Here is a 19779-nt window from a genome sequence, read left to right on the forward strand (position 1 = left end):
CAATCCCAGAATTTGGGTGGCAGAGGTGCCCCTAGGCCAGCCAGGACTAAATAGTGAGACCTTGCCTCTGGAAAGACAAAGACAAGAGAAAAAAGGGGGTGGGGGGAAGCAAACCCCTTGTTTCTGTCAACCTCGAGAGTCAAAGGAGAACCGGGTTCCAATCAGAAATTAGCGCTTGCCACGCCCCTTCTGCGCTCTAGGTTTTCCTCTGTCAGGACACCGCAGCCATTGAGTTCTCAAGTCGGTTCTCTCAGGCTGGAAAGTTTGCACGTAGAGTTAGTGCTGACCTTAAGTCTGTGAGCTATCAGTTTCCTTTTAGTTTTGCACCGCAGCGATGTTCATTTCCTCCTGTTGGCCATACCAAAAACCGAAAACCTAAATTAGAGGATAAATGAAAAGACCACTTTTGTACTGTCTGAAGGGTTTTTTTGTTTGTATGTTTGTTTTTTTACTTTGCATGAATGTGGCAAATAGACTTTGTGGGAGCAAAAAAAAAAATCATTAAAAATTTGAATTTAGTAATTTCTGTCTAAAAGTATATGAGATAAAGTGATTTTGGAAAACTGATAATACAAATTTTGTCATCACTGAAATTCTGGAAGGCAGGGACCAACACCTGAGGTTGTTCCCTGTCCTTAACTCATGTACCGTGGCACAAGAACCTATATTCATATGTACATACATACATATATATCTCACATGCGCATACAGACTTTTTAAAATGATTAAAATTTTAAGTTTAACAGCTATTAATATATTAAAAACTTACATAATTCAACAATAAAAAAGTTTGATGAAAAAAATGAATAAGGAAATTGAGATTTTTCTCCAGAGAGAATATAAAATAGCTAATAAGTAAAGGAAAACACAGATGTTTGATATGATTAAAAGTAAGGGAGACAAATCCAAACCACACAAGGAAGTTGGTGAGATGACTTGGGAGGCCAAGACAAGAGGCTCACTGAGTTTGAGGACAGCTTGAGCTATCAAGGTATTAAAAGGGGCTCTATAGTGAGAACTTAACCCTCCTCAAAAACAAAACAAGGAGATTCCATTTCAGACCATTACAATAACTATTGATATGTAAAAGAAATGGTAAGGATATGGGGAAATTGGACCCTGTGGTACATTGTTAGTATAGAAGTAAAATAGTGTAACTTAACGGTTGTGAAGTGGAATGAAGGTGCTACTAAAGGAGGAGGGTAAATAGAGTAGTTACCTCATAACATGACAATTCTTTATAATATATACCCAAAAGAATTTATAACAGGGATTTGAACATATATGTTTACACTTTTGCTCATCAAAGCATTGATATTCACAATAGCTCAGTGGTGGAAGCAAATGCTCAACAGATGAGTAAATATAATCCTCCCAAACGTGGCATAAACATGGTATTATTCAGTATGATGAGGAAAGACATTCTAATATGCTACAACAAAGCTAGTGAGTTTCAACCTGTAGGTAAACCCCTCTTTCCAAAAATATATACATTATGATTCATAACTAGCAAAATTATAATGATGAAGTAGTAATGAGAATAATTTTATAGTTGAGTCACCAAGAATTGAGGAACTGCATTAAAGTTCACATATTAGGAAGGTTGAGAACCACTGAATTAAGAAATAAGTCACAGGGGCTGGAGAGATGGCTCAGCAGTTAAGAGCACTGATTGCTCTTCAGAAGGTCATGAGTTCAAATCCCAGCAACCACATGGTGGCTCATAACCATCCGTAATGAGATCTAATGCCCTCTTCTGGTGTGTCTGAAGATGGCTACAGTGTACTTAGATATAATAATAAATAAATCTTAAAAAAAAAGTCACAAACAGGTAAATATACCATAAATAGAAGAAACCTTAAAATAGTCAAGCTCATGAAGATAAAATAGTGGAATGAATATTGCCAGGGAATAAAAGAGGAGAAATGGTAAATTATTGCTTATTAGGTGTAGAGTTGCTGCTTGGGAAGGTTAAAAAGTTCTTTACATGAGTGGTAGTAATGTGCTGAACTTAATTCTATAGAAGTATATACACTTTAAAATAATGAAATAGTAAACATTATGTAATTTATATTTTATCAAAATAAAATCAAAAGATGTTTTCTAAAATTGATCTGATCCTAGCCAGTGTTCCTTTTGTGAAATTCCAACCTTTGTGGCATTTAGAATAAACCTCAGTTTTTCTGTGTCTCCTTACGGCTCTTCTAGCTAGCCTAGGTATCTCTCTGGTCTTATTAATCACAATTGCATTTATATCCCAGGCTTCCATTAATCTGAGCTGTGTGATCTCCAGTGATTTAACTTCCAGAGCATCCTCAGATCCAAATTAGGCTTAGTATCTTACCTTGTTTTATAGGGTTTGTGTTAGCTCATTATATCCAAATATTATCACACTCATATGTAACTCATATAAGACGATTAATGCAACATTAATTCTTTTGTCCAAGTATGAGTAATCCAATATGTATCTTATATACATCTTAATTTGGAATAACCTTCTTTTCAAGTATTAAATAGTCATATGTGGCTAATGGCTGCCATTTTGAGCTGCACATTTCTAAAATATGAAGGTTAGCTGTCTGCACTGGCATTTAAGACTTTCCCCGCCCCAAATTAGTAATATCTTTAGATTTTCACTTTTAAGAAGTATAATACTGTCTATGTTAACATTTAAACCAATCATATTTGTTAGGTTCAAGTTTAGAGAGCTTTTGTACAAATTGAAAAGTAGGTCCTTTTAAAGATGAAATGCTCTTTGCTGGATTAGTTTGTAGAGACAGAATCTCTCTAAATAGCTTATGCTGGCCTAGAATCACTGGCCTTCTGCCTCAGCTTCCAATTATAGGTATGTGCCACCATACCTCTAATAAAACATTTTTACATTAATTTATTTATTGGGAGGGAGGGTCACACACATCACAGTCCATGTGGAGGATGACTCATGGGAGTTACTTCTCCCCTCCCACTATATCCATCCGGGGATGGAACTAAGGCCAGGCTTGGCAGCCTGCCTTTACCTGCTAAGCCATCTTGCTTGCTCCCATAGTGCCTCTTTTAACAAGCTTTACTTTGTATTTCAGTGCTACTCCAGAAGAATATAACACTGTTGTACAGAAACCAAGACAGATTCTCTGCCAGTTCATTGACAGAATACTTACAGATGTAAATGTTGGTAAGAGGGAATTATTTCTTCCATGAACTTCAATGGTTTTCCGTGTAACATTGTACTACCTGTTTTTCCTCTAGGCAGTTTTAGTCAGAGTTAGTTTTTGTTATAGATAGTAATTTCCAGCAAATTGTTACTCAGTATTGCTTATTACTTAAAACATAATGTAATTTAGGCTTTAAAATCAAGGGTGTGTTTCTATTATTCCATGATTTTTCTACTGGCTTCCTAGAATTCTTTAATGCATTAGTTATAAAACATTTGACTGGGTCCAATCATATGGGCTTTATCAACAACTTGCAAAAAAAAAAAAAAAAAAAAGTGAAATTTGGTACCAACACATTTTGTGATTTATTATAACCACTTAAACTTTGTTCTTTTCAGTCTACAAAGTCATAGGTTGCTAAAATGAGAGCAAAGGGCTATGAACACTTGTAAGATATGGTTCCCTCTGGGTCTCCCTCTGTTCTCACCACTTGCCTTTTCCCTCAGCCATAGGAACTCCTTCATGGGATCTTTCCAGAATTGTTTCATTTTATCCTGAATTACCAAGTCAAACTACTATTTTTAATTCTTTGACTCCTTCACCAGATTATTGTTTTTGTTTTGTTTTATCTTAAGCATGGTGCCTGTCATCTTACAGGCCTATATAACAAATGTTTGCAGAATGGGCTATATTATAGATGAATGTATATGGTTATTAGACATTGAAAATTAAGTGGTAGGCTGGAAAGATGACTCAGACATTAATCTTGCTGCCTTTAAATTCCCACCACAATCTTAAAAAGCAGCTGCAGCAATGCACACCTGTGATTGCTGCAATTCTCACAGTAGATCTGTGGAGCTTCCTGGTCCAGCCAGTCAGCAGGGCATGGTGGCCCACGCCTTTAATCCCAGCACTTGGGAGGCAGAGGCAGGCAGATTTCTGAGTTCGAGGCCAGCCTGGTCTACAAAGTGAGTTCTAGGACAGCCAGGGCTATACAAAGAAAAAAAAAAAAACCTGGTCCAGCCAGTCTAGCTAAGTTGGTGAAGTGTAGGTTCAGTGAGATCTCTTGTCTCAAAAAATAAGGTAGAGAATGATTGAAGCAGACACCCAACATTGACCTCTGACTGTCACATTCATCACACACACACACACACACACACACACACGAACATGTACATAGACATATACCATACACATACACATACTAGATAATAGGACTTCTTCATGTATCAGTGTAGCATGAGTACTCCACTGGACAAAGTTTTGATTACCAAAATTTAGTTTCTTAACAAAAGCTCTATATTTTGTCATGAGTTTTTAAAAAGAATCTTTTATCTCTTAGTTGCTCTAGAACTTGTAAAGAAAACTGACGCTCAGCCGACCTCTGTGATGTTACTTGATTTTATCCAGCACATCATGAAGTCTTCTCCGCTTATGTTTGTAAATGTGAATGGAAGCCAGGGCCAAAATGAGGCCAAAGACAGTTGTATTGGTAAGTGCTGTTATTTTATGTTAATCCTTAACCAGTTTTATTAGATCTCCTTTGCTGCTTTTCTGAATATCACATTTATATAATTACATGCTCCCACAAGTCATATTTGCTTTTGGGGAAAAGTGGTAGCAGTTTTGTTTTTGAGGCAGGGTCTCGTATGTACCTTTGGCTGGCATAGAATGCATTTGTAGACTAGGCTAGCCTGGAACTCAGAGATTGGCCTGCCTCCTGAGTGCTGGGATTAGACATATGCCAGCATGCCCAGCTTCAGCTACTTTTTTTTTTTTCATTTTGACAGTTTTACTAGAACATCATCTCAAATTACTACAAAGGTTTTTTTTTTTTTTTTTAGACATTCTACTCAAAAATACTTATACCAGGTGTAGTCATGCATGCATTTAATCCCAGTGCTCAGTAGTAGAGGCAGGAGGATCTTTGAGTTGGAGGCCACCTGTTCTACAGAGCAAGTTCCAAGTCAGCCAGGGCTACACAGAGGAAACACTTTCTTTAAAAACCAAAACCACATCCCTAACAAGATCTGACTCCCTCTTCTGGTGTGTCTGAAGACAGCTATAGTGTACTTACATATAATAATAAATAAATCTTAAAAAAAAAAAAAAAAAACCAAAACCAAACAAAACAAAACTTAACTACATTGCCTTCTAAGAAAAATTTGCTTTCTGTATGTTAAAGCATTTTTCTAGACTTTTACTGTATTGTTACTACCCCATTAATCTGCCTGCTCCTCACTTTCTGATTCTCTCATAAAAGGATGCAGAACAAACTTTTTCCTATATAATGAAATATTTTAAAATTTGTTAATAGTATCTGCTTTGATAATATAGCCTTCAAAAAGTGTTTTCTGGGGGATGGAGAGATGCCTTAGTGGTTAAGAGCACTAACTGCTCTTCCAGAGGTCCTGAATTCAATTCCTAGCAACCACGTGGTGGCTCACAACCATCTGTAATGGGATTCAATGCTCTCTTCTGGTGTGTCTGACGACAGCTATAATGTACCCATATACATAAAATAAATAATTCTTTAAAAAAAAGTTTTCTGACTCATCCTGGCCACCTAGGACTTGTTTTCTTTTTTTTGCTGCTGAATTATATGTTCTTATTATTGATGTTCTGTATTTCTTCTGTCATAAGTTCTTAAATTATACTATAATCACATTTTCAGTTTCTGTTATATTTTCTAAAGTATGGACAACAACTCACAGTGGGTTATGAACTAACTTTAAAGCTAGTAACATTTCAAACAAACTGAGCTGGGCATGGTGGCACACACCTTTAATCCCGGCACTTGGGAGGCAGAGTCAGGCAGAACACTGTGAGTTCAAAGCAAGCCCAGTCTACATAATGAATTCCAGGATAGCCAGAGCTATGTAGAGAGACTCTGTCTTAAAAGAATAAATGAACGAATGAATGACATGTCTATATGGATAGGGGATTGCATTTAGTACCTTACATGTAGTAGGTAAGTAATCTTAACACAAAATCACACCTCCCACTCTACATTCAGTAATTTTCATTGAAGGAAGCTGGCTGTTGTGGCTAATAATCCCTAGCACTTGAGAAGTGAGAATAGAAGGATTATTAAAAGTTTAAAGTCATCCATGACCACATAGCAATTTTAAGACCAGTCTGGGCTACATGAGATATTGTCTCAAAAAAGAAAAATAAGTTTTTTTTTTTTTTTGAAGGGGTAATAGTAACTTCTGTTTGTTGAATATTTGTTATGTTTTAGGAACTATACTGATTATCTTACATTTGTTATATTACTTGACCATTACAATAGCCAGTAACATAGATAATATTATATAGCTTCAGAGATGTGAAGTTGACATAACTAGTAGATAGTAAACTAAAACTATTTTTAACTCCAAAGTTGATATTCTGAAGTACAGGCTTTCTATCATGTCGAAATGTAGATAGACTGTTCTCTTAGTGAAATTTTTACTTTAAAAATCAATCACCAAACATTTGGCAAAGTCACACTTATTTATTTAATATATTTTCTGTTTGTTTCAAAGAATTCAGTCATTGGATCATTACAAGACTTTTACGGATTGCAGCAACTCCATCCTGCCACATGCTACACAAGAAAATATGTGAAGTTATCTGCTCGTTATTATTTCTTTTTAAAAGCAAGAATCCTGCTATTTTTGGGGTACTCACAAGAGAATTACTTTATCTTTTTGAAGACTTAATTTACCTCCACAAAAGAAATGCAGTGGGTGAGGTTATGGAATGGCCAGTGGTTGTTAGTCGGTTTTTAAGCCGATTGGATGAACATATGGGATGTTTACAGCCAGCTCCTTTGCAGTTCATGAACGTGCAAAATGTAGAATTTATTGAAGTCACTCTATTAATGGTTCTTATTCATATTGTTCCAACCGTGTTTTTTAGACGACAAGAATTGTTACTGTGGCAAATCGGCTGCGCTCTGCTAGAGCACGGTAGTCCCAAAATCAGGTCTTTAGCAATTAGCCTTCTAACTGAGCTCTTTGAGCTTGGAGGGTTACCAGCACAGCCAGCCAGCACTTTTTTCAGCTTATTTTTGGAGTTGCTACAACACCTTGTTGGAATGGATGCTGACCAATTGAAATTGTATGAAGAGCCATTGTCAAAGCTGCTAAAAACGCTCTTTCCCTTTGAAGCAGAGGCTTATAGAAATATTGAACCTGTCTACTTAAATGTGCTACTGGAAAAACTCAGTGTCATGTTTGAAGATCGCGTGCTTATGCGGCTCAAGTCTGATTTGCTGAAGGCTGCTTTGTGTCATTTACTGCAGTATTTCCTTACATTTGTGCCAGCTGGGTATGAATCGGCTTTACAGGTCAGGAAGGTTTATGTGACAAATATTTGTAGAGCTCTTGTAGACGCTCTTGGAGTTCAGAAACATGTTGGGGTAAGTAATTATTGAGATGACACATTAAGTGTTTTGTTCATTTAAGTGTGTGCATATGTATAGGATGTATTAACAAGAAGAGAGAACATCTTACAATAATGGCATGTCAAGGGCATGATCATTTTCATAGTTTAGTTTCATTTTCAGACTTTGTACTTCCAGTCCAGAAAAATTTGTTCATTAAGTAGTGACTACCTAGTGAAGTAGAATAGATTATTTTAAAGTAGAATTTATAAAATATGTGTTTATAAGCAGCATTAATTGAAAGGAGACTAGTTAAGTGGAAAAAGCTTAATCACTTTTATCTGTGAATTTCACTTTAGGATGTGTAATTAGTGACATTAGTTTATACCATTTTTCCTGTTTGGACTGTGGGGAAAGACATGCAATAATAAAACACTCCAATGTGTGGCAACTTGATTCAGTACTTTAAACATTAAACATTTTAGCTTATTTTAGTCTATAAATCTTGTTGAATTTGTAGTATGAAATAATGATTCCCTTATAAAGATTTCTGCATAACATTTTGAGAAAAGGGGGAGGGTTTATAGTATGTATTTGTTGTAAACCTTTTTAAAGCTGTAGAACCATCCTGAATAGAGTGTAAAATAATATTGATTGATGTGGGTATTTGGTTTGTCTTAAAAGACTCATGTAACACCTCATGCATTTTCTGTTCATAAATAATGTAAACAGTTCCTAAGAGGTGGTATTTAAAATTATTTTTGTCTTCTCAGTATTTGTTGGGACCATTTTATGCAGCCTTGAAAATGGAAAGTAAGGAAATTATTGAAAGAATTCAATGCCAAGCTCAACAGGAGAATCTCAGTGGTAATAATGATGAGGTGTCACCAAAGAGGCGTAAACTCAGCTCCTCTCTCAGCTCTTACAAAAAGCCATCCAGACAGCCTGAAGAGTATGACCTCATCTGATTTTATTGTAGACAGTTCATAAAATTTTATCTTAAAAAATAAAGTTTCATTAACTATTCTGATTTAAGAACATAAGGAACATCTTTTGCTAGTCATTATGATGTACTCTAGTATGACACTATAGATGTAGATGTAGTTGCTTTGAATGTTTTTGCATGCCTGTTTAATTTGGGTTTTTAATATTTGGAAAGTGTCAACCTGTATGTCTATTACAAGTTCAAATCTTAATTAATATATTATTTTTGTATGTAGTCAAAGAATTGCCATAGTTCAGCCAAACTGAACAGTTTTAAATCTATCCCAATGTAGATAAAAAGTTGATAGTATATTGCAATTTTTGTTTTATTTTACTACTATAATTACTGGTGTGTGTGTGTCTGTCTATATGTCTATATTGTCTACATGTGTGTATGCATCACAACAAATGTGTAGAGATGAGTGGCAGTGGGTTCTCTCTTTTCATCATCTGGGTCTGCAGTGACCAAACTCAGGTTCTCAGGCTTCACAGCAAGTGCCTTTATTTGCTAAGCTGTCTTTCTGACTTTTTTTGTTTTAAATATTGGCATTTACTTAAAATTTTGTGCCGGACTTTAAGCCTAGGGCCTATGTATGTTAAATAAACACTATTTATGAGCTGTACCCCAATTCTATATTTTGCTTGAAACACATTTGTATCATATATTAATACCTTCTGCTGTAATTATACTTACTTATAGAATTATTCATGTGGATATGGACAAAAAGAGCATATTATGGAATGTTCTGAAACAGAAAGCCGAATCCCTTCAGATCTCTCTCGAATGTGGTACTCTCAAGAATTCTGTTGCTGAGGCATTAGAAGGAATCACTGTTGTATTACAGCTGACTGCTCTCTGCACTGTTCACTGTTCTCATCAAGACATGGATGGGTAAAAAAAATTCAAAGATTTAATTTTTTTTTATTACGTGTGTATGATGTTTGTTGGTGTATGTTACAGGATATTTGATCACACTGCGAATCCAAGATTGTGTTATTCACTGAGAAAATTCTGTTTCTAGTTGTGGTATGGCCCAGTCCTTAGCACAAACCTTTAATCCCTCTGGCTGGAATACAGTCATGCCCTTAGTACATACCTTTAACCCCAAACAGTGAAGGTAAAGTTAGTTTGTAGAAGGACGCACCCATGTTTGAAAGTGATGTCTAATTGAGTGGCAGCAAAGTGACAAATCTGAGAAAGACTTGACAGAATAGGATATGTCCAGCTCTCACCACAAGAGAGGGGAAAGCTACTTAAGAAAGCAATACAGAGAGCAAGCGAGGGAGAGAGGGAGAAGGTGAGGAGACAAATTGCAGAGAAAACAAGGTAGACAGAGCAGGTGATGACAGAAGAAGCCAGGGAATAAAAAGGAGCCAGAAGATTAGAATAGATTGCCAAAGTTAGTATGAGGCCAAGTAGAGCAAGTGAGTAAGAAACTGAGAGAAGCCAGATTGAATCAGTGAGCTTGGAGAGGAGTTTGAATCAGGACAGCTCAGTTGAATCAGCCAGCCAGAGTGCAGGAAAAAAAAAAAAAGAAAAGATGAGCTTATTCAGTAGTAAGTCTAAGAGGCTGAAAACATCCTAAGCCTTGATAAGACTGTATGGAGGCTACCAGCTTCCAGGACTAGGTCTAGGTTAGCAGATGGAGGCAGTCAGCCTCAGAAGAATAAAAGATACTTTTAGTGCATGCATACCACGGAATGCATGTGGAGCTCAGGACAACTTTCTGGAGTCAGTCCTCTCCTGCTTTTACATGGGTTCCAGAGATGAAAGTCAAGTCATCGAGCTTTCAAGACAAGTACTTTACCCACTGAATCATCGCATTGGCCCATCTCCTCTAATGAATTTGTATTTACTCAGTTGATTTCTGTGACCTTAGGAAACAAACTTTGTAGTGAAGTAAGGAAGGCATTTTCTTTTATTTACCTGCTAAAGGGGAGGTACTGTGCTTACTTAACCTTTGTCAATCCTAGAGGTAAATTCTGGTAAACTTTATTTACCAACGAAATGTTCAAGTTCAGAAAAGGTAGATTCTTTTTTTTCTCTTAAGCCTAAATAACTTTTCCCAAGGACATATGATATGAAGATAGCAGAACATACTTATGTGTAATTCACAAACCCATGGTTCTTTTGGCTATAATTCTTAAAATAGAGCAGGAATTTAGAATTCAGAAGAGGTAGATTTTCTATTCATATAAATTTAATATAAATTTTCTACCAAAAGAAACAAGTGAAGACTTACTTTTCTACCATAACTTAGGACAGATTGTGATGATTCTGTACTTCCTGACCAATTCTCAGAGTTATTTAAAAGAAGAGATTTTAGGAAATTTTATTAATTTAGCTGCTACTAAATTTAGAATTTGAAATAAATTCACAGATAAAAATCTCAATGATTACGTTTTCTCCAAGTAAGATAACTAGTCCTCTTTCAATTAATGCTGCTAAAAATACATATTATATAAATTCTACTTTAAAACAATCCATTCTACTTCACCAGGCAGTTTACTACTTAATGAACAAAGATTTCTGGACTGGAAGTAAAAAGTCTGAAAATGAAACTATGAAAATTATCATGTCCTTGACATGCCATTATTGTGAGATGTTCACTTTTCTTGTTAGAATAGATTAACAAAGAAGAGATTATTAGGTGCTTGAACTTTTATGAAGAGTGTTTGCCACATCAGTTAATAATTATACTGGCATGTCTTCTATCATTATTTAAGCCTGGTAATTAAACATTCAAGGATCCTAGATCAATTCCCCACATCACAAGAGTGATTTTTTTTTAAGAGGCTGAGACAGGAGGATTGCCTCTAGATCAATGTTTCTGCCCTCCCTCCATCCCCTCCTGCCCCCAAATATACGCACATACCACACACTATTATAGAAAAAAGCAGTGACTTAGAGCAACATAAAGGCAATACACTTAAGCATAGGTTGTTTTGCATATTGACTTTAAATTGACTTAAGGTTATAGTAGGTTAGTTCTGTACTTAATTTTCCCTTGGCTTTATTAAAATATTGTTAGACTATAACAGAATTCTTAACTCTAATGTCTTTTTTTTATAAATGTACTCATTGCAGCCATAATGTCAAGGATCATCAACACAAATATAAGAAGAAACCTCCAGTAGTAGTAACTTGGATGTCTTTGGATTTTTATACAAAAGTGCTTAAAAGCTGTAGGAGTTTGTTAGAATCTGTTCAGAAACTTGAACTGGAATTAGTCATTGATAGCATGGTGAGAATTTGTGATGCTCTGATGTATATGCAAGGTGAGTACAACTAAGTGATAGACGTTAGTCATTGTAGATGAAGGCTTTCTGTTTCTGTTTCAAGTTTAAATGCAGAAGTACTGTTAATATTCAGAATATTTTCAATTTTTCTGTTAATTAAGCTTACTGGTAGTTTCTGAGTTTCACATTTACTTGTATAGCATTTTGATTTGGTCAATAGACATTCATTTGAAACATTTAAATGTTTTGGTTTGAGAATCTGAAGAACACTATGATCCATATAGATGGTATATATAAATGCATATGGTTTTAAGCCACATCTGATTTCACTGGCCTCACAGACTTCAGCATGGGCCTGGAAGTATAGCTCAGTGGTAGAATACATGTTAAATGTGTGCAAGGTTTGTCACAGATCACTCCCAGTTAAAACAGAAGATTGTTTCTTGCCCTTTGTTTTAAGAATCCTTGTTAATTAATATTGTTTTAATTTCATATGTTTTGGATATCTACATTCTTATTGGCAAAGTAAAATGACGAATATGATAAAGGAATAAGTTAATTTATGTGCTTTTGTCTATCTCTGTAGTAAAAAGTTCATTCAAGGATCATGTTCTGGAAGAGTTATGTGGAATGCTCTCACTTCCATGGATTTATTCCTATTCTGATGATAACTCTTTAAAGATGACCACATTTGCTACTAACCTTCTGCCATTAAGCCAGAGGGTTTGGGATAGTTACTGTAAGTAGTCACAAAATTGTCTGATGTATATAGCTTATTTTGTTGTGTTTAATTAATCTCTGTATAGAATTTATAATACTTTATCACACAATTTTTCAATAGTTAAAAGGAGAATGCTTAAAAGAATGCAGAAAGGAGTTTGGTATATTAGCAGTATACTTGCCCTATACCTCAAAATAATAAACAAACATTTTTAAAGAACTCTTGTTTCATAAAGTTAATTCTGTTTAGCTCCACAGGCACAGTCAAAATGTGTGTTTCTTCTGACACTGTTTCCAAGAAGAATATTCCTTGAATGGAGAACAGCAGTTTATAATTGGGCCCTAAAGAGCTCCCATGAAGTAATCCGGGCTAGTTGTGTTAAAGGATTTTTTATCTTATTGCATCAGCAGAATTCTTGTAACCAAATTCCCAAGATGCTTGTGTATGTATTAAGACTTTGATTTGAATATATTGTTTGATTGTATAAATCATTAGTCTGAGTGTCTAAGTTATTATTGCAGAATACATACAGCAAATATTGCTTGTAGCTTGAAAATTAAATTTTTCTATTCTAAATTTTATTTTTCCCCTTTGTCTCAAATCTAGAAAGTGTAATCCAAAATATTTACTGGTAAGATTTAGTACTTTCTCTCTCTTTTTTTTTTTTTTTTTCCTCCAGAGATAGAGTCAAAGATGATTCTGACATGGTCAAGAAAGAATTTGCTTCTGTCCTTGGTCAACTTGTCTGTACTCTTCACGGCATGTTTTATTTGAGTTCCTCAGTAGAGCCTTGCTTTGAACATATGGACTTGTTCAGTAAGAACCTGAAAGCCACTTCTCAGCATGAATGTTCATCTTCTCAAGTAAAAGCTTCCACTTGCAAGCCATTCCTTTTCCTGCTGACCAAAAATACACCTAGTCCAGTAAAACTTGGTGAGTAATTACTTGGGAATTAAAAAACACTTTCTAGTGATACTGTAGTATGAGTTTGTTGGAGGGTGGAGATTTACACATACACCAGGGAGACCCATGTGTTTAGATAGTAACTTGTTGTTTATTGACAAGCTTTCAGATAGTTGATAAGTGGTTCTATGAACCAAGTTCTATAAAATCAACAATAAGACTAAGATCCCTCTCAGTTGAGAGTTTTTGAATTAAAGTTAATTTTGAGTCTAATAGGTAATAATCTACAAAATCTAAAAATGATCTTTTGATAACTTAGATCCTAGAATTTATTTTAAATTAAATCACTTATAGCTTTTACTAAGTATGAAGTAATTTTTATTGGCTATTTTATTTATTTACATTTCAAATGTTATCCTCTTTCCCTGTCCCCCCCACAACCTCAGAAACCCCCATCCTATCCTCCCTCCCCCTGCTTCTTTGAGGGTGTTCTTCCACCTACCCACTCACTCCCACCTCCCCGCCCTCAGTTCCCCTACATTGGGGCATCTATCGAGCCTTCATAGGACCAAGGACCTCTCTTCCCATTGATGCCTGGCAACTGCTACATGTGCAGCTGGATCCATGTGTACTCTTGGTTTGTGGCTTAGTCCCTGGGAGCTCTGGGGGTTCTGGTGGGTTGATATTGTTGTTCTTCCTATGGGGTTGCAATCCCCTTCAACTCCTTTGGTCCTTTCTCTAACTCCTCTGTTGGGGACCCCGTGCTCGGTCCAATGGTTGGCTGAGAGCATCTGTCTTTGTAGTTGTAAGGCTCTGGCAGGGCCTCTCAGGAGACAGCCATATCAGGCTCCTTTCAGCATGTACTTCTTGGCATCTGCAATAGTATCTGGGTTTGTTAACTGTATATGGGATGAACCACCAAGTGGAAGTCTCTGGATGGCCTTTTCTTCAGTCTCTGCTTTACACTTTATCTCCATATTTGTTCCTGTGAATATTTTGTTCTCCTTCTAAGAAGGATTGAAGCACCCACACTTTGGTCTTCCTTCTTCTTGAGCGTCTTGTTGTCTGTGAATTGTATCTTGGTTATTTGGAGCTTTTGGGCTAATATCCACTTAGCAGTGAATGCATACCATGTGTGTTCTTTTGCGATTGGGTTACCTCACTCAGGATGATATCTTCTAGTTCTATCCACTTGCTTAAGAATTCATGAATTTATCATTTTTAATAACTAAGTAGTACTCCATTGTGCAAATGTACCACACTTTCTTTATTCATTCCTCTGTTGAAGGACATCTGGGTTCTTTCCAGCTCCTGGCTATTATAAATAAGACTGCTATGAGCATAGTGGAGCATGCATTCTTACTACATGTTGGAGCATCTTCTGGGTATATGCCCAGGAGTGGTATAGCTGAGTCCTCAGGTAGTACTAGGTCCAATTTTCTGAGGAACTGCCAAACTGATTTCCAGAGTGGTTGTACTAGCTTGCAATCCCACCAGCAATGGAGGAGTGTTCCTCTTTCTCCACATCATCGCCAATATCTGCTATCACCTAAGTTTTTGATTTTAGCCATTCTGACTGTTGTGTGGTGGAATCTCAGGGTTGTTTTGATTTGTGTTTCCCTGATGACTAAGGATGTCAAACATTTCTTTAGGTGCTTCTCAGCCATTTGATATTCCTCAGTTGAAAGTTCTTTGTTTAGCTCTGTACCCCATTTTTTAACAGGGTTATTTGATTTTCTGGAGTCTAACTTCTTCACTTGATCTTAGCCAAAAGACCAAGAAGCGATGGAGTCTCACTTCTTGAGTTACTTATATATATATATATATATATTGCATATTAACCCTCTATTGGATGTAGGATTCGCAAACATCCTTTCCCAATCTGTTGGTTGCCTTTTTGTCCTATTGACAGTGCCCTTTGCTTTACAGAAGCCTTGCAATTTTATGAGGTCCCATTTGTCTATTGTTGATCTTAGAACATAAGCCATTGGTGTTCTGTTCAGGAATTTTTCCCCTGTGCCCATGTGCTCAAGGCTCGTCCCCACTTTCTCAACTAAAGTAATTTAAGCTGGTAAGTTTGCCAGCTGTCGTGGCACATGCCCTTTTGATTCCAGCATTCAGGAGGCAGAGGCAGGTGGATCTTCGTGTTCAAGATCAACTGGTCTACAAACAGAATTCCAGGCCAGCCAGCCAGGTTTCTACAGTGAGACCTGTCTCAAAATAAACAAACAACCACAGAGCCAAACAAATAAATTAATAAGTTCTATTTTAATTTCCTTAAATTATATGTGCCATGTATATCTAAATATTCATATATAAGGCAACGTGGAGTTGTTTGCAGTATTTTATTTGCTGACAGTGTTTTTAAGTACAACTTTGTTATATGATGTGTCAAACTAGAAAATACTATCTCACTTTAGCTTTCATAGACAATCTACATCATCTTTGTAAGCATCTTGATTTTCAAGAAGATGAAAGAGAGGTAAAAGCAGTTCTTGGGACTTTATTAAATTTGATGGAAGATCCAGACAAGGATGTTAGAATTGCTTTTAGTGGAAATATCAAGTATATATTGGAATCCTTGAACTCTGAAGATGGATTCGTAAAAGAGGTTAGAAATCTTAAATTAAAACCTATGATTTTTATAAACCTAGGTCTAGAACTGTTCTGACCAGTGAACTTTGCTTTTCTAGCTTTTTGTCTTAAGAATGAAGGAAGCATATACTCATGCCCAAATAGCAAGGAATAATGAGCTAAAGGATACTTTGATTCTTACAACAGGGGATATTGGAAGGTATGTTTGACAGTATTTGAATTGAAACTTGCTTATTTTTGTCCCTGTCTTATTTGCCTGATATTACAGATGTGAGGGCTGGAGATGGAGTCCAGTGGCAGAATACATGCCGACTGTGCACTGAAAAAAAAAAAGAGAGAGAAGAATAAATTGTGATACAGGATATATATTATGGGAAAATATGATTTCCATATCTTTGTGTGTCTGCATTAGTTTCTGAGACACTGACTTCCCCATGTTTTTATTTTCAGGGCAGCAAAAGGAGATTTGATACCTTTCGCACTCTTGCATTTACTGCATTGCTTGCTGTCTAAGTCTGCATCCGTCTCTGGAGCGGCATACACAGAGATTCGAGCACTAGTTGCAGCTAAAAGTGTTAAACTGCAGAATTTTTTCAGTCAATATAAGAAACCGATCTGTCAGGTGAGAGCCAGCTTTCAGCCTTTCAATAGACAATAGCAACATTTTACAGGAGTTAAAAAAGAAGTTGAAGCCAGGCAAAGTAGTGTGTGTGTTGATAGTCTATGTTACTTCATTTGGAAGGCTGAGGTAGTGTATGGGCACTTGAGGCCAGAACTTTGAGACCAGACTGAGCTTAAGGAAAACAATATATACATGTCTTCTTATTTTGCTTGTTTTAAAAGATTATTTTCTAAATTATATTTATTTAGAACTGGATTTTTGCCATTTATATTTAAGGATAATTGTCTGAAGATATGGATTGTAAATGAAAAGGAATATCATCTTTTAATAATTGGTAAATTATTATATTCTTGTTAAGTTTAGGGAGTCATTTTTTTAGCCTTTTTAGTAGTGATATTGTAAATAGGACACTTTGTTTTCAGAAGCAAATCATTAATGTCTAGAAAGTTAGGCCATATTAAAGTATTGTTCTTTCCCTGATTTGTGATATCCTTAGCATGATATTAAAGTTTCTTAACTAAGATTCGTTGCTTTTCTGTAAAATGTAGATTATGACATAATTTACCTCATTAAAGTGAAGTGAAAGAGTCCAACTATGGCATTATAGAACTTAAAACTATCCTTTATGCTAACTTAAAAAGTATTCATTGGTGGGCAGGGAGTGGGGTTAGTTAGAATTCCTTCCATCTTTGAAAACTAAGAAAAATCTTTTGCTTTAGTTTTTGGTAGAATCTCTCCACTCCAGTCAGATGACAGCACTCCCAAGTGCTCCTTGCCAGTCTTCTGAGATTCGAAAACAAGATGTTGCTCATCACAGAGAGATGGCTTTAAATACCTTATCAGAAATTGCCAATGTTTTTGACTTTCCTGATCTTAATCGTTTCCTGACAGTAAGTTGCTCTGTGTGTGTGTGTGTTTGTGTGTGTGTGGTGGACTTATTTGAAGGTTTCATTTCAACATTTCATTTGTTTCATTCTATTTGTTTATTTTTAAAGAAAACCTTACAAGTACTGTCTTAGGTAGGGTTTTACTGCCGTGAACAGACACCATGACAAAGGCAACTCTTACAAGGACAACATTTAATTGGAGTTGGCTTACAGGTTCAGAGGTTCAGTCCATTATCAAGGCAGAAACATGGCAGCATCCAGGCAGGCATGGTGCAGGAAGAGCTGAGAGTTCTTTGTCTTCATCTGAAGGCTGCTAGCAGAATACTGGCTTACAGGCAGCTAGAATGAGGGTCTTATAGCCCACACCCACAATGACACACACAGCCACACCTCCCAATAGTGCCACTTCCAGAGCCAAGCATATACAAACCATCACAAGTACATTTAGGACCATATGAACCCTAGATTTTTAAAATTATGTGCTTTGGGGCTGGAGAGATGGCTCAGCGGTTAAGAGCACTGACTGCTCTTGCGAAGGTCATGAGTTCAAATCCCAGCAACCACATGGTGGCTCACAACCATCTGTAACAAGATCTGACGTCCTCTTCTAGAGTGTCTGAAGACAGCTACAGTGTACTTACATATAATAAATAAACTTTTATTAAAAGAAAAACAAAAGATAAAATTACATGCTTTATGTGTGTGGTGTGTGTCTGTATGTATAGGTCAGAAGACAACCTTGGCTATTGTTGCTCAGGCACTGTCTATCAAATTGGAGGGTGTGGTTATCAGGGACAGAGTCCTATCACAATGCCCTGGAGCTTTTGCCAAGTAAGTTTGACTGTCTGGACAGCAAGCCTTTAACATCTTTCTGTTTCTGATTCCATAGCACTGGAAATAAAGGCTTATGTCACCATGCCCAGCACTTCCTTGTGCTTATATGGCATGCTCTTTACCACCTGAACTATCTCCCTAGCCCCTAAATTGTATTTTTACTTTGTCAGAGATTATTGCTTTCACAGTATAACTTAGATATATCTTTATTATTCTATATATCATGTTTAATGATACCATATTCTGGTTAACTTTTTTGAGTCTCTATGTTTTCAGTAGTGTCCTGGGTTCCATTAGTCACTGAAAAATTAATATTTACCCTTAAGAAGTTGAATTATAAAATATAGAATTAGTGGTATGATCTGCTATGAATTCGAATGTCAGACTTTGTAGCTTGGGATAGTTTAGGAAGACTATGAAATTCATTAGGGTTAAGGCTTAAAGGATGATAGACATATTATCTTTTTTTTTTTTTTTCCCAGAACTGAAGACCAAACCCAGGGCCTTGCACTTGCTAGGCAAACGCTCTACCACTGAGCTAAATCCCCAGCCCCTGCATATTATCTTTTTATCTTTTCCCCAAAGTCAGGTTTATTGTTAATCTAAATAAATTGTGATAACAGTTCATATAGTGGCTTTCTCTATAGTAGTATTTTAACAAACTTAAATTGCTTTTAAATTGATTATATAAACAAAGAAAATAGGATGCAATATTATAAGAACCACATATTCATACCTTATTATTAATTTCATCAAAACCCACAATGTTTATTGCAACATTACCCATTGGCAAAATAAAAACTCTGAGAAGAAACTAAATGTCTAAAATTAAGATATATTACATAACCATCTTAAGCTAAGCATAACTAAAGTTAAAAAGGCATAAGGTATGTCTATGAAGGGAAACTTATTTATTTGTTATTTTGTTTGTTTTCTTTGCCTCTCTCCCTCCCTCCCTCCCTCCCTCCCTCTCTCTCTCTCTCTCTCTTTCTTTCTTTCTTTTTTTTTCTTTAAGACAGAGTCTCATTCTGTAGCACAGGCCAGCGTCAAATGTGTTCTCTCTTGCCTTAGTCTCTTGAGTGACAGAATCTCACACTTGTAAGCAAGGCCTGGATCTTGTTCATTGTTACACCCCAGGTTTAGAATAATGACTTAACATGTAGTTGTAATCATTAAGACATGTAGAATAAATAAACAGAATAACTATTTTCCCTTTGGAGTTTATATGAATTTAATGAGCTAGACCTTAAATAAACCAAAAAGGAAAGTAGATTTGTTGCAGTATTGGGATGTTAGATGTGCTTAACTGTTTTACTGGCTGTGGATGTCTGTATCTGTCTGAGTCAGCTGCTAGGTGTAGCCTCTCAGAGGACAACTTACTCCTGTCTACAACAGAGCATCATTAATAGTGTCAGGGATTGGTGCTTGCCCATGGGCTGCGTCTCAAATTGGGCTAGTTATTGATAGTCTCT

At 36.1% G+C, this 19779-nt stretch overlaps 1 protein-coding gene across 6 annotated transcripts in view; it reads left to right on the plus strand.

Annotated features, from left to right (window-relative positions):
• Atr (ataxia telangiectasia and Rad3 related) overlaps positions 1 to 19779 on the plus strand; it is a 95621-nt gene that overhangs the window by 692 nt on the left and 75150 nt on the right. For all 6 annotated transcript variants that reach the window (XR_001778905.2, XR_003947900.1, XR_003947901.1 and 3 more), the window contains exons 2-14: positions 3081 to 3172; positions 4495 to 4644; positions 6680 to 7557; positions 8295 to 8473; positions 9206 to 9397; positions 11594 to 11784; positions 12332 to 12484; positions 12716 to 12908; positions 13146 to 13399; positions 15790 to 15980; positions 16063 to 16163; positions 16415 to 16586; positions 17306 to 17476. Coding sequence is in view for 3 of the 6 variants with exons in the window: in NM_019864.1 (NP_063917.1) it covers positions 3081 to 3172; positions 4495 to 4644; positions 6680 to 7557; positions 8295 to 8473; positions 9206 to 9397; positions 11594 to 11784; positions 12332 to 12484; positions 12716 to 12908; positions 13146 to 13399; positions 15790 to 15980; positions 16063 to 16163; positions 16415 to 16586; positions 17306 to 17476 (2917 nt within the window). In the remaining 3 variants the exon portion in view is untranslated. The remainder of the gene's footprint in view (positions 1 to 3080; positions 3173 to 4494; positions 4645 to 6679; positions 7558 to 8294; positions 8474 to 9205; positions 9398 to 11593; positions 11785 to 12331; positions 12485 to 12715; positions 12909 to 13145; positions 13400 to 15789; positions 15981 to 16062; positions 16164 to 16414; positions 16587 to 17305; positions 17477 to 19779) is intronic.

Source organism: Mus musculus, chromosome 9, assembly GCF_000001635.26.
Source record: "Mus musculus strain C57BL/6J chromosome 9, GRCm38.p6 C57BL/6J".
NCBI classification, from domain to species: Eukaryota; Metazoa; Chordata; class Mammalia; order Rodentia; family Muridae; genus Mus; species Mus musculus.